Source organism: Taeniopygia guttata, chromosome 27, assembly GCF_048771995.1.
Source record: "Taeniopygia guttata chromosome 27, bTaeGut7.mat, whole genome shotgun sequence".
Classification (NCBI taxonomy): Eukaryota; Metazoa; Chordata; class Aves; order Passeriformes; family Estrildidae; genus Taeniopygia; species Taeniopygia guttata.
Window position 1 is genome coordinate 2,722,624 of NC_133052.1, and position 13,806 is coordinate 2,736,429.

The 13,806-nt window shown below is 44.0% G+C and overlaps 1 protein-coding gene across 2 annotated transcripts; it reads left to right on the top strand.

Moving 5' to 3' along the window:
- Positions 1-3,289: 3,289 nt before the first annotated feature.
- LOC100230285 (keratin, type I cytoskeletal 19) lies at positions 3,290-8,438 on the top strand. 2 transcript variants are annotated; one of them, XM_030256262.4, is made up of 9 exons: positions 3,290-3,969; positions 4,059-4,141; positions 4,742-4,898; positions 5,115-5,276; positions 5,553-5,678; positions 5,872-6,098; positions 6,401-6,702; positions 7,157-7,258; positions 8,119-8,438. In XM_030256262.4, exons 1-9 carry the CDS (start codon positions 3,364-3,366, stop codon positions 8,142-8,144), a joined length of 1,791 nt encoding a protein of 596 aa, XP_030112122.4. In that variant the 5' UTR covers positions 3,290-3,363; the 3' UTR covers positions 8,145-8,438. The 2 variants fall into 2 exon arrangements, with proteins under 2 accessions (XP_030112122.4, XP_030112123.4); XM_030256263.4 differs by lacking the exon at positions 7,157-7,258.
- The last annotated feature ends 5,368 nt before the right edge of the window (positions 8,439-13,806 follow it).

Sequence of the window (13,806 nt, forward strand, 5' to 3'; positions counted from 1 at the left end):
GTTGGGTAGGAACTACTTTTTGCTTAGAACTCTCAGTTAATCCACTATTGAGACAATAAATGTGATTGAGCTCTAATGCATTACAACAGATCTAAATCAGATTTTTCCATTTTCAAGTAGCTAGTTTTTTATTGGATGAGAAAAAGATCCTCATAATTTAGATTTTAATGGAGAACAGCTTAATGCTAAGTGTCAGGCAGCTGAAGCTCACTGGAATGAAGAGCAGAGTACAAACAAGAATGATATTCATCCTCCAACACAGTCACACTGCACAGCCTGGATTTCTTTTGTACTATGGAGAAATCCTATGGGATTATCTGTTGTTAATAAAACTGTCTGATGATCATATAATGGGAGTTATTTTATAACATATAATTATGAGAATGAATCATTATTCCCCAGGTAAATATTTCATAGTTTTTCTTTGTGTAGCAATATACAAGAATTGAGTTTTCCCACAAGACTTGACCAGAAGCAGGAAGGATGGAAAAGGATCACAGTGAAGCACCAAAAAGGGGGACAACAGTCCAGTTGTGACCCCACAAACGTGCTCAGCAGCCTCGGCAGTTTCTCCCAAACACAACAGCGTGGGGAGGGTGTGGAGCTGGGGAAGGTGGTCCTGGGGCTGAGAGGAGCTGGCGTGTGCTCACCCACAGCCCCAGCCCGAGCTGTGCCCCAGCCCCTTCTCCTTTTCCCAAAGGAAAAGGGCTTCATTCTCTCCCAGCTGGGCCCTGCAGAGCACCGGGGAACCCGAACCCCACCATTGAAATGCTGAGTGAATTCCTGCCCATCCTGGGAGAATTTCTGCCAGGCTGGGTGAGCCGTTCAGGCTTAAATAGTCCATCCTCCTCTTTGGGCAGAAGCTCGTAGCAGTTTCATCACAGGAAAAGGGAGAGGCCTCATTGCAAACATGTGTGGAGCCACTTGCCTCCTCCTTCTCCTCCACACCCCTCAAACCCCCATCCCCCCATCCCAGTTTGGCTCTGCCCAGTTTTTGGCTCTGATGCAGTAAGCAGCACCAGCCCCAGATTCCGCAACATTTCACTGTCCCTTTCACAGGTACCGCTGGGGATCCTTCCAGTTCCTGAAGTTTATTGCAATCACTTTTATGTGAGGGTTTCCCAGCCCTCCAGCTGCACTTCAGCAGCATCTCTGGATTTTGCTGGAAACCTTATCTAAGATCACCCAGGAAGCTCAGAGTGTTGCAAGGGCCTAGACAATTCTAGAAGACAGAACTGCAGAGAAAATTACCACCTCATAAACCAGCTTCCACCTTCCTGCAGCTCTGAAATAAAACGTTCCTTTCAGGAACCATTTGTTCTGTAACTCTATCTCTGATCCTGGCCAGGATTTCCAGACACGATGAATCTGTCAGGCTTCTTCAGTTTTAAGGAGTTAAGTTTCACTCTTGAAGTACATTGCCTGCACAAGTTCTAGGGGGAAAATGGCATTCAATCTTCTTTTCATATATTAAAAATGAATCTATGAAACTGCACACAAGCATCGTCAATGATATATAAACCATCCAAAACTATTCTTTTTGTTAAGGGAAGACAAGAAGTTTGGTTTTCCTAAAAGGAATGACTGACACAGAAGATGTAATAAATATCTTTCCAGGTTTAAAAAAAGAAAAAAAAACCAACAGAACCTTTCTTCAGAATTATACAGAACAACATTGATTTGTTCCCATTTCTCTGTATCAAGGGTGTCAAAGCAACAGTTAAATGGGACATAACCCAGGTGCTTCTTAAGCCAAAGTAGCTGGAAGTATAGAAGAGAACTTCATTCCCTCTGGGAGAAAAGGATTTCTCACTGGAGAAAATTATCCCCCAGACTCCACTGAGTGTTGAGGTGAACCATTGAAATTCTGAGGGAGGCCTTGCTCCCTCAGATGTTTCAGAGATGAAGTGGAGCAGCAGGTGGAACGTGAGGCATGTCCTCTGCGTGGGCCAGGGTGTGCTGGGAGGAGCCTGTACCAAGCTGTTTCCACAAACAGTTGCTGTAACAAACAAAACTTAATTAGCAACAACCACCACCACAAAGGCTGAGTGAGAAAACAGTAATATCCCAAATCAATACAGGAAATTTGGTATCACACTAGTTCCACCTACAAGAGATTTGCTAAGAATCAGGTACCTGGGCAGGAGAGGGGTGAGAGGTACCCAGGGGAGAAATGTCACAGTCTGAGGTTCAGGGTGCTGTGAGAGCTCACAGGGCAGATGTACAGCTGAACTATCCACTGCATTGGGCACAGGTACAATCTTAAAAGAATAAAATGGAAGATAACAAGTATTTCCTACTTTGGTCATGCTGCATCTGTGAATGGAAAACAAATCTGAAGGAAAAATGCTGTTTTGATGTAGTTTATTGACTTAATCCCCAAACCAGGAATTTTACCTTTCTCCTCCAAGTATTGTATTTGTGCTGCATAGGGAAAGCATCCTGATAAAATTCTGAATCCTTTTTAGGAGCAATGATCAATGACACTCCCAGCCATGTCAGGAGAGACCAGCCCCAAGCCTCAAAGCTTTCCCAGATCTCTCAACCATCCTGTACCTGCACTTGGTCCAAGCAAGGGTTTTTCCCTACAACAACTTGCCACACTTCCTTCCCTCAACCTGACACAGAGCAATTCTGCAGTTGTTGTGATACCGTTTTTCCTAATTAATTTGTTATTTATAAAACACAATTATAGAGGTGTGATTGAAATAATTGCTGACACGTGATATTTGCCATTGTTCACTGAGTTTTTATGAGGTATTACAAATACGTCAGAGTGGTTCTGTGTACCTACAACAAACGTCCTACAGTGGGCTTTCCAAAGGCATATAGCAATAAGGGATTGCAAACAAGGAGCACAGAGCATAGGATAATGATAAACCTATGAAAATCTCAGTTAGCTACAAAAAAGTCAGCCAGAATTCCTTGACAAATATCTGAGCATTAAAAGAGAGATAGGAACATCCATTGCTGTCCCATATTGTGGCAGTGTGCTGTTGTGCTGAGAGGGCTGTGACCAGGACGAGGTGAGTGGGATGAATTTGTTTCCGATGACTGTAAGCCAGTGCACTAGATCTCAACAGAGATCTCCCTAATTCAGAGCCACCCAACAGAAATTACATGTTTTGTGTTAATAAACAAATATTTTAGAGGAAGGGTTAAGCTTCCTGCCACTGCCAAGCATCTCCCTTTGGCAAATTAGGGCTTGCAACCACACATGGAAAGCGGGTACTCCCTTCCACGGTGACACCCACTGTCTCAGGTATAAATGCAGAGGAGGCTGGCTGGAACTTAGAGCTATGATTCCAGACCAACTGTAGGACCAGCTTTGACTTTTCACCTGAGTTATTTGCTGCTGCCACTATGAGCTGTGGCTCCAAGCAGCCCCTGAAGAGCTGCCTGAGGGGGAGCAGCGGTGGAGGGGGCAGCTCATATTCCTCAGCCTCCTCGAGGACAGTCACCTCCAGGACAAGTGGTGGTGGCAGGTTTTCTGGCAGCAGTTGTGGTGGAGGAAGCTCCAGGAGCAGCTGTGGTGGAGGAAGTGCTTATGGCAGGCGCAGTAGCTATGGAGGAGGAATGAGCAGCAGCAGCTGGGGAGGGAGACTGGGTGGTGCGTGTCATGGAGGGGGAATGGGCCACAGCAGCATGGGAACGGGCTTCAGGTCCGGGAGCGGCTTTGGGGGCGGTTATGGAGCAGGCTTTGGTGGAGGAGCGGTTGGTTTCAGTGGTGGCAGCTTTGGCAGTGGTGGCTTTCATGGAGGGAATGTGGGAATTCTCTCCTACGATGAGAAGCTGACCATGCAGAGCCTTAATGACCGCCTGGCTTCCTACATGGAGACAGTCAGGAATTTGGAAAAGGAAAATGCTCAACTTGAACAGTTAATCAGGGAGTGGTACCAGAAGCAAGGTCCTATTGGCCCAAAGGACTACAGCCACTATTATGGACAAATTGAAGAACTTCAAAAGCAGGTAGGGTGCTCTTTGCTGGAGAAGCTGAAGCACTGACAGACTGAGAGATTCACAGGGAATGTTTTCCTAACACGTTGTGTCTCTTCTAGATTATGGCTGCAGCTGTGGAAACCCACAAGGTACTTTTGGACCTGGATAATACAAAGATGACTGCAGAAGACTTTAGAATAAAGTAAATATATATTGCTCTTTTACAGGCACTGACTTCCTTCCTCCTGCTTTCCTGAACTTAGTTTCATAGATTAATTCCATAAACAAATATCAATCCAGAGGGACTTGGCTTTCTTCTGATTCCATGGCAGCACAACTGAAATAGTTCGTGAAACTTCATATTTTTCAGTATTCCTAGAGTGATCTTTGATGGGAATGCTGCAGAGCCAGAGCTTACAAAAGGTTTAATTTTTAAGAAAATAAAAATTGGGATTTTCTGTCACAGAAAGTTAGGTTAATTAGATAGATGGAATCTGCAAAAAGTTGTAGTAAGAAGAGATGATGAAAAAGACCACATAACACATTTTAATATTAAAGTTTGATATTAATATTAAACTTTGTATTTATTTAGTATAAAGAATAATAACTTTATGTTATTAAGTAGTATTATTAATTAAATGTTAAGTATTGGCTGATGATTTTCTAATTCTGATGGCTGAGAGATGCTGCAAGCTCCAAAGTACAGACAAAAAAGCTGACAGTGATTCTGGAATAGGTGAATTTTCCATAAATGATGTCAGCTTGGAGCAGGGCTGACCTCTCTGCACTGTCCCTGCCACAGGTACGAGATGGAGAGCGGGCTCCGGCAGAACGTGGAGGGCGACCTCAACAGCCTGAGGCCCTTGTTGGATAACCTGACCCTGACCAAGTCTGACCTGGAAATGCAGTTTGAGTCTCTAAAGGAGGAGATCCTCGACCTCAAGAAGAACCATGAGGAGGTAAGAGCCAGCTCCTTGAAATACACACTGGAGATGTGGGAAGCTGACATCCAACAACGACCAATGGGCATGGCCAGGCTGCTCTGGGGTACCCCTGAGCTCAGCCCCCTCAACAAACAATGACTGGAAAGTCAAGGCTAAATAATTGCAACACAAACCCTCCAAATATATATATGTTTTGTGTTCATTGTCCTTGGGCCTGTGTTTTCTCTGCAGGAAATGAAACTGCTGCAATCCCAGTCCAATGGGGATGTGAATGTGCAGATAAACACTGCTCCAGGAGAGGATCTGCTGAAAAAACTGAATGAGATGAGGCAAGAATATGAAGCCATTATTCAGAAAAACCGTGCAGAGGTTGAAAAGTGGTACGAAAGCAAGGTAAATGGTGACAGTTCTTGGTAAGAACTTCCTGTAGAGAAATGACGTAACATGCATTGCTTTTACAAAATAATGGTAGTGTCCCTTTGGTCAAAATGAAGTAAATCACAGGTGGGCTTGAATTGATCTGACGGAGCCACACAAGCAAGTTTAACAGCCCCATTCTACCAGTGGCCCTTCTGCAATTGTTGTGTTCCAAATGGTCCCACGATAAACTGTCATGTTGGCACTGTGAGTAAAACTCAGAAACTGCAATTCTCTACATTAATTTTTCAGATGGAGGAAGTGAGTCAACAAGTCCACTCAAGTAGCCAGGAAATAGAATCAAGCAACCAGCAGATCTCTGTGCTGAGACGTGAATTTCAGAGCCTGGAAATTGAGCTGCAGTCGCAGATCAGTCTGGTAGGTAACGGCTGCTCCTCATCCCCTGCTATGCAAAGAACTCAGGAGCTGTTGGGATGCCAGGATGTCAGCTGTGACAGTCACTGATCCTTGGTGCATTTGACATGATGTGGGACTTCTCTCATGTTGGGCATAAGAATGAACTAATCCTGCCACATTCCCATAAACACTGCATTTTGTTTTCCCTTTGCAGATAGACTCTCTGCAATCCAACCTGGAAGACACAGAACGTCGTTACAACATGCAGCTGCAGCAGATCCAGGCCATGATCGGGCCCTTGGAGGAGGAGCTGGCCAGCATCCGCTGTGAGATGGAGAGCCAGAACGAGGAGTACAAGATGCTCCTGGGCATCAAGACCCGCCTGGAGCAGGAGATCCAGCAGTACCGGGCACTGCTGCAGGAAGGGCAGCACGGTATTAGGTACAGCCATCAGTTAATTAACCTACCTATGCAATCAGGGAAAGAGGACAGCAGCAATATTTGTATTAGGAACTGGTGTAAGGGATTAATCAACAACATAGCTACTACAAACTACATGAATTCACATGGAATCTAAATCTTAGTGGTAGCATGCAAAGCTGTACTTTTACATAAGTGTTTAGAATTGTAATTTGCCATTCCTTCCTCTAAGTACCATCAGGAAGTAATGGCACATCAGGAAATGCTATTATTTGGGGAAATGAAAGGTAAGAAATAAATAACACACCCCTTCCTCCTTACAGCACTTCACAGGGAGGAGCTGGTGGTGGATCTTCTGGAGGAGGAGGTCATGGAGGAAGTAGTGGAGGAGGAAGCTGTTGGTCCTCTGGTGGAAGAAGCAGTGGAGGAAAAACCGGAGGATCCTATGGAAGATCTTCCTCTTCTGAAAGCGGAGGAGGAGGGAGTGGAGGAAGAACAGGAGGTGGAACCTGTGGTAAAACTTCAGGTGGAGGAGGTGGCAGCAGTGGAGGAGGAGGGGGTAAATCCTGCCTCTCCCGCTCTTCATCTTCCCAGTCCCAGCCTGGCGACTCTTGTGAAAGCCCAGGTAAAAATGGAATTAAAAAATACATCCTGCAATCCACAATTCTCTCTGAATAGCAGGAAGGGATATAACAACTTCCTTCCTGGAAATATTTTTGCTCTTTTTTTCCCAATCTTGTTTTAAGGCCACTCTGCCATTTCTTCTTAGACAGTAACAAATCAACATGAGCAGCACGAAGGATGGCATGGAGATTTGTGTCAGAGGATGGGTGAAAAGAGGAAATGGAGGGGGAAAAGGGAAAATGGTGCCAGATCCAAAGTATGCAGGGAACTAGGAAAGTCAGAAGTTAGAAATGTGACTGGCAGTAAGCAGTGGTTGTTTAAAGCAGGATAGAATAATTGAAACACTCAAGACATTTAAAATATAAGGGGAATTGGCTGCAAAATACTGAAGCAGCAAAAGATGGAGAGTGACCAAAGGGTCTGATCCATATCTGACTTCCTGGCTCTGGTTCCAGGAAGTGCTGAAAACATGAAGCTCTGCCTGGAAGGAAATAAAACATTGGAGAGAGGAGCAACCATGGAGGAAGTGTCTGAAGCCATAAAACACATGAGACTGGGTAAGGGTCCAGGTCCAGGCAGCAACTCAGACAAAAGCCTGAAAATGATGAGAATGAGCAGGAAGATGTAATTTTTAGAAAGATTCAATTCCACTTTTGACTTTTTTATGAAAAGATGGAAAATGGTCCTGCTTTGAGGTTTCCATCTAGTCCTTAGAATGACCAGGTTCAGTCAGGCTCTGTCCCAAACAGTTTCTGTTGCAGACTGTCAGTCAGTCATGACATGAGAGTTGGCTCTCCCCCAAAGGGCCTGAAGCCATCAGGGCAAAGGGTAGGAACCCTGCACAGACACCTCTGATGCTGAAAAAAAGGCTGTGAATTCAGGAGGATTTTGTGTCATGAGGAAGATTATTTGGTACAATTTGGTGTAGATGAGCTCTAGTTTTTAAAAAATTCCTACATCAGCTTTGCAAACTCCTCTGCAAAAATTTATTCCTCTGATCAAACATCTCCTCTGCCCTGCAACACTCCAATAGAAATTAATGCTTGGTAGGCAAAATTAAAGCATATTATATGCCATCTATCTTTAACTTATAAAAATCTACTGGAAATATCCATACACACACAAATGCAGATTCTAAGTTCACCTGTATTTGGTTTGTACTGCTGCAGCCATTCTAAATTAAAGTGATTTGCACTGCCATGGCTGAGAACAGAAGCAGATACATGTAGTTAACTGCTAAATCTGCACACACACTGTACAAATTCAGGTCTGACATTGTCTGGACCTTCCCAGAAGGCTGGGAACAACCCTGGTGCACTGAGAACTGCACAGCTGATATTTAGAGAGTACCATAAGGTTTAAAATGCTGAATTCCTAAAAAAAAAAAAAAATCTTGCTTTCCTCCATCTTTCAACAGGGAGTCTTAGAAAGGTTGAAGAGTGATCAGCAAGACCAGCATCTTCCACTGCACGTCCTCCCAGTGAGGCCTTTGGACCAAGCAAGACTCTACTGAGCATGGCTGAACATCCCCTGCCACGAGCAGGAGCGAACACTTGTCCAACTTACTCAACACTGCTCACTCCAGGGGCTCGTCAGAGCTCTCTGCATGTCCTGTCTGCTTCTTCCATCTGTGTTTCTGCTCCAAATCACTGATACCTGAGTTAATCTCTACCGTGATTGGTGTTCCTGTGGAATAAATGCTAATAAATCTTTGCTTCTCTCTGATGCAACCAGAAAGCTGTGTCTAGTGCAAGTTCCTTTAACAGAGATTTTTGTTTGAATCAGTTACAAATATCAAGCCCTACCTGTGTAATACACAATGACATGTCAGACTACCCATAAGACACAAAGTTTTCAATGATATATTCATCACTTAAGACTCACTGGGCAAAACTTTGCAAACTGCACTGACAGGAACAATGCTCTACCAGTCCCTGTGATTAGAAAACTCAGTCAAAACCTTTCTGCTATTGACTTCCATCAGGGATAAGAGGGTGGGTTTAAGGAACTGACTATTCTGTATAAAACCTGTTGAAAATATGAGGTCTGTTGGGAATTTCACTTGAAAATAACCCAGAGGGTTTCTCACATGACACCTGCTCACAGATACATCCTTTCTCCTGTGCACTGCTCCCCTCACCTGTTTAAGCCCAAAGAGAACAATCACTCTATGAGTCTTTCTCTCTGTTTTACAACCATGAGGTTTGTTTTTTCCCTCTGAGGAAGGCATCACCCATGGGAGAATGTTGGGAAACACAGACTGAGTAGGAGACCGTGGGAACGGGAATCCTAAACTCCTGAGTTCCAGGCAGATCTGTGCCAGTGATTCACAGTGTTGCCTTATGCCAGGCTCTCAGCCATGAATTAGTATTGTAAAACAAAGAAAAAAAAAAAAGAAAATCTGATTTTTTTTTCCTGACCAGTGTCTCTCTATGGTCTAGAGGAACCAGCTCACCTGCATGAAGGACTCCTGCACACCGAGCACATGCCAATGCACCTGGCCTGACACCACAGCCATGGTGGGGATTCTTTGCCAGGATACCCCCAACTCCCACCTCTTGCAAAATCACCTTCTTTTTTAACCCCTTGAAGCATCACATCACACTTGTCTCTGTTTTGCTATCTGTACCCTGAGCCTACTTTCTCCAATTGCTCTGCTTATTTTCCACCTCTGGCACATGGTGACAGCTATTTCTCAGACCTGTTTGTTCAGGGTACTCAACTTGCAGCCCAAATTAAGGAATGCTCCCAGTCCAGGAGCCCTGCTTCTCATACCTCCTCTAGGAGCCTGCCAAGTTAACCTCAAAAATGTTCCTGCTCAGTGCCTGCTTCCTGGCTGTCCCAGGGTGATTTCCAGGCCATCACCTGGCCTTTGGCCTCACAGTGACACCCAGGAGGCTCTTGGGGTGGTTGGATATTATTTACTCAGAGAATCAGCTTGTCCATGCTGGAGTTTAGTGCTCTCTGCCACTGTGGTACCACAGACATCTCTTGCTCCTGTCCTTCTTTCCAAAAATATAACTTACTTTTAGTATTTTACTGCTGGTTATCAGACATCTCCGCATTTAACCCTGCTGAAGAAATTCTCCTGAATTGATCCCTGGGGAAGCAAAGCAGAAACTGGAATTTGGAGCGTGGGAAGGGCAGTGAGGCAGTTCAGGGGCTGAGAAGCCAGTGCTGAGCACAGACATGTATGAGGGTGCAGCATGTTGCAATACTCAGTGCAGTTCTGCTGCTGATTTAAATGCTTATTTTGATATGTTATAGTAAGTAACAATTTATGAGCCATAAGGATAAATAATATACTGCTACTACTACTTTTGCTACTCAGCATTGATTGTACTGTCTTTTCTTTATCTAAAATCTGTGTCTTTCTTAACAAGATGTTTTTATAATGTTTATACATTCAATGAGTTTGCATCTTATATAATGTAAATCAGCTTCATAATATGGTTTATTGCGTGTTATGGTATGTGACAAAATAAATACAATCAACCAATAAACTCACAAAACCCCCTACTTAATCATGGCATTAGCACTCATTACAGACAAAAAGCAGACTAAAATGAGAGGGTTTCTTACGAGACCCCAGTAGAAAAAGCCAGTTTTAAGGATTCTTTCCTTTTTACATTTTGCATTACAAAATCTGCACCTGGGTTATCACTGGGACTTGCTTACTGAGAAAAGAGGCTTACATGGAGGAACAGAGCTGGAAAACTCAAACCAATTGCAAAGCAGGACTAAAAAATACAAACATTGTAGTGCCAGGTGTCAAAGCTTAGGGCAGGCTCAAAGTGGGGCAGCAGCAATACTGAGGAGTGAGGAGAACTTTGCACTTTTTATTTGCATGCGTCTCATTAGTCATTAATCAACATAATAAGCTTTAATTTTATGAGCACAAAGTGTTGCAATTCGGATACTTATCTGGTGCTCCTATTAGTGCTCTGAGACGGTAATTGCTGTACGTGTTGGAACAAGACCTTCAGAGCAACCTTAGGCAAAAAGCAATGTGCACACACTCCTGCGTGTTTGGCTTCAGAGCTCCCAAGCAATCCATGTGTCTATTTGAAAGCACAGATGTCATTTCCAAATTGCCTGTGTGTATATTGTGCTGATGTCTCTTTTGTTGAGCATTCATTGTTAGCCCTGTTCATTGCCAAATGCTACCCAGGCCATCCATCTTCATGGGCTGCAGAGTAAGTGCAAGTACATCATGTCCATCATGTCACTGGGCTGCGGGAGAAGGCAGAGCCCACCTGGGCTGTCCCTGAGTGTGTAAATCCTCTGCAGAGCTCAGCCCAGCAGGACCTTTCTCCCTTGCTATGCTGCAAGGAGAGCAGATGCCATGGATGTCCCCCTTCCCACCCCACATGAGCTGCAGTAGCAGAAGGTGCCACACCAGTGCCTCCACAGGCTGGCCGGGATCCCACCCTCCATGTGCCGTCTCACAGGACACTGCACTGAGCAGAGCCATCCCAGTGTGCATACCCACAGCTCCAAGGGGCTCTGAGGCTGCACAGCCCAAGTGGACTGAGATATCTGAACCTCAGAGAGAGGCAGGAACCTTGGCAGGTGTTCTGACCGTGCCCTCTGGCTGTTCTCTTTGGCTACCAACAAAAGGAATTATTCCAATCAAATTGCCTTCACTCTGTAGGAGACTGGGGAAATGACAGTGGGACCACTCTGATTGTGGCTCAGAAACTGCTAGAAACACTGACAGCTGACAGGAGGGAATTAGCAGCCTGCAAAGTGTCCCCAGCTGTGGGGCACACGCCCTGGCCCACAGCTCTCACAGCTACATGGCAAAGCCCATGTGTGCATTTTTAGGGTCTGAGGAACAGCTGTTCTTCACATCAGCCTCCTTGCATAGAAGGTCCAGGTTTATCCTGCACAAAAGGTTGTGCTGGGAGAGTGCTGGAAGTTTTCAACTTCACAGGCAAGCCCACTGCTGCCTTAGGGATTCTTGTTTTATAGGGAGTCTTGCTTTGCTGGGTCTAATTTAAATTTCTTCAGAAATGCCAGTGATTTCACTAGAACATTCTGAGCTGAAGCAGGAATGAGGAGTGAATGCTGTCACTGAGGTGCTCTCTTACAAAAATTTCTGTTAAGAGTGATGGAAAAAGGTCACTGAATAGATGAAAAGAAACTGGTAGTTGCCCGAGATAGCAGAATGACATTGAATTAAGGGGAAATGTTTCAATTTTTCAGCACACAGGCACAAAAGGGAAAACACCTTTTCTCCAGGTCTGTTTGGAATGCAGCAGCTCCAGCCTGCTGGAAAAGCCTCCCAGTTCTGCAGCATGGGCTGCTCCCAGGGTTTGTCATCACTCGGGTGATTGGAAGTCACTTCTTTGGTACGGCTCACAGAGGCCTGATTAAAAGGAGAACAAAAACAGAGCGGGAGTGAAGGAACACGGCTGGGCTGAGCCCGAGCAGAGGCTGTGCACACTCGGAACATTCCGGGCACTGCTGGTGCCTGGAGTAACAAAGGTCCTCACCCTGCTCCCATTGGGAAACAGCAATGTTATATAAGGTATGGATGCTGCATTGACACAGAAACATTAATGTAATGATTCAACTGTGCATCACATATGGGAAAGAGATGAGACATGGTCCTAAACCTGATGGTTCCTTTTTAGGTAATTCCATAAATTTACAGCATCCATATAATATATTAGCGAAAAGCATCAGAAAACAAAAATCTTTAAAGACTCTTCTAATGAGCTCAGATATGAAAAATTCATTCTGTCCACAGAACAGATCTCCTCTGGTTTACAAGTATTTGCACAGTCAAATATTAAATAATCAAAAAATGTTTCAAAATCAGCCAGGAGGGAATTCAGTTGTGCAGCTTTAGAGGAGGATGAAGTATTCATAGTTCACCTGTATTATTCAGACACTTCAGTGTCCTATTCCAAAGAGACACACAGTGACTGTGACAGAAACCAAACATCCCAAGGGCAGTTCTCAGTCCCAGGAATACACAGGAATATGGCCCAGCCTCATGGCCGGCAGGGTTCCTATAAACCAAGGTGTTCCACACCAAGGTGCAACTACTAACAAAAATCAAATAGCAGCAATGCTAAAGACAAAACAGGAACATCCTATGAGCATGTGCCTTAAAAGTTATCTCAAAGGCAAAATCTGTGATTTATGATCCTCCTTTACATACAAAGAGTGGTAACAATACAAAGCTAAAATGAAATGACAAGGTGAGTGAAAGTTCTCCACCCTTAGTGGTTTGAATCTTTCTTTCCTTTCATTGTTGTTATTTTTTAAAGTATTTTCCAAGCCTGAAATAAAACTTGCCCTTACCAGAAGAACTCTTCCGTATGTTCAAATCCCTTCTATGAATAGTTATATCTGGAAAAAGACACCAGTAAATAAAATAGGAAATAATGTCGGTTGTTAGAAGATAAATAAACAGATTAAGGTATTATTTTGGCAATTTTTTTACTCTTTCTTTAATCACTCCTTTAATCACTTAATAGTAAATTTTGCATTTACTATTACTAACAAACCCACAAATCTTCTATCTTGGCTATGAAAAGCATGTCTAAGGAATATCGCTGGAATCACTGATGGGAATTTGAACATGATAATCAATTTTACTCACCACAGCAGAGTTTGTGACAAAGGGTCCCACTGAGCAAAGCAGCATTACCCAGACCCAGAGGCAAAACAGCACAAAAAAAGAAAAACCATTTTGCCTATATCAAACTCCCTCTTTCTGCACCAATAACAGACTGTGCTAAAGCCCAGAAACTGTTTATGCTGCTGCAGTGTCACTACCAGCCTACAGCTGAGAACTGGGAGAAATTATTCCATCACCAAACTGCTCGGAATCTTTCATCATCTTTCAGCCATTGAGAGATCAAATAGCAAGATAAAATCGGGAGGTTTTGAAAGCAATTGCATAAGCTACAATAGAGCAATGATGGTGCAGACATGGCACAAAGGCCAGGACAAAGGATGCGGTCAGCAAATGGTAAATAATCCTGAATTTACAATCAATATCCCACCAAGGCAGCCTTTGGAAGGCAAGGATTGTGCTGCATTGTCATCTCCAAGAGGTTTTGGCTGGGAGAAGGACAGCAAAGCACAA

Bases quoted from the DNA above. Each gene is read 5' to 3' on its own strand.
- LOC100230285 (XM_030256262.4), top strand. From the start codon at position 3,364: ATGAGCTGTGGCTCCAAGCAGCCCCTGAAGAGCTGCCTGAGGGGGAGC. The intron at 4,899-5,114 runs GTAAGAGCCAGC...TTTTCTCTGCAG, and splicing joins TCAAGAAGAACCATGAGGAG to GAAATGAAACTGCTGCAATC. The intron at 5,679-5,871 runs GTAGGTAACGGC...TTCCCTTTGCAG, and splicing joins TGCAGTCGCAGATCAGTCTG to ATAGACTCTCTGCAATCCAA.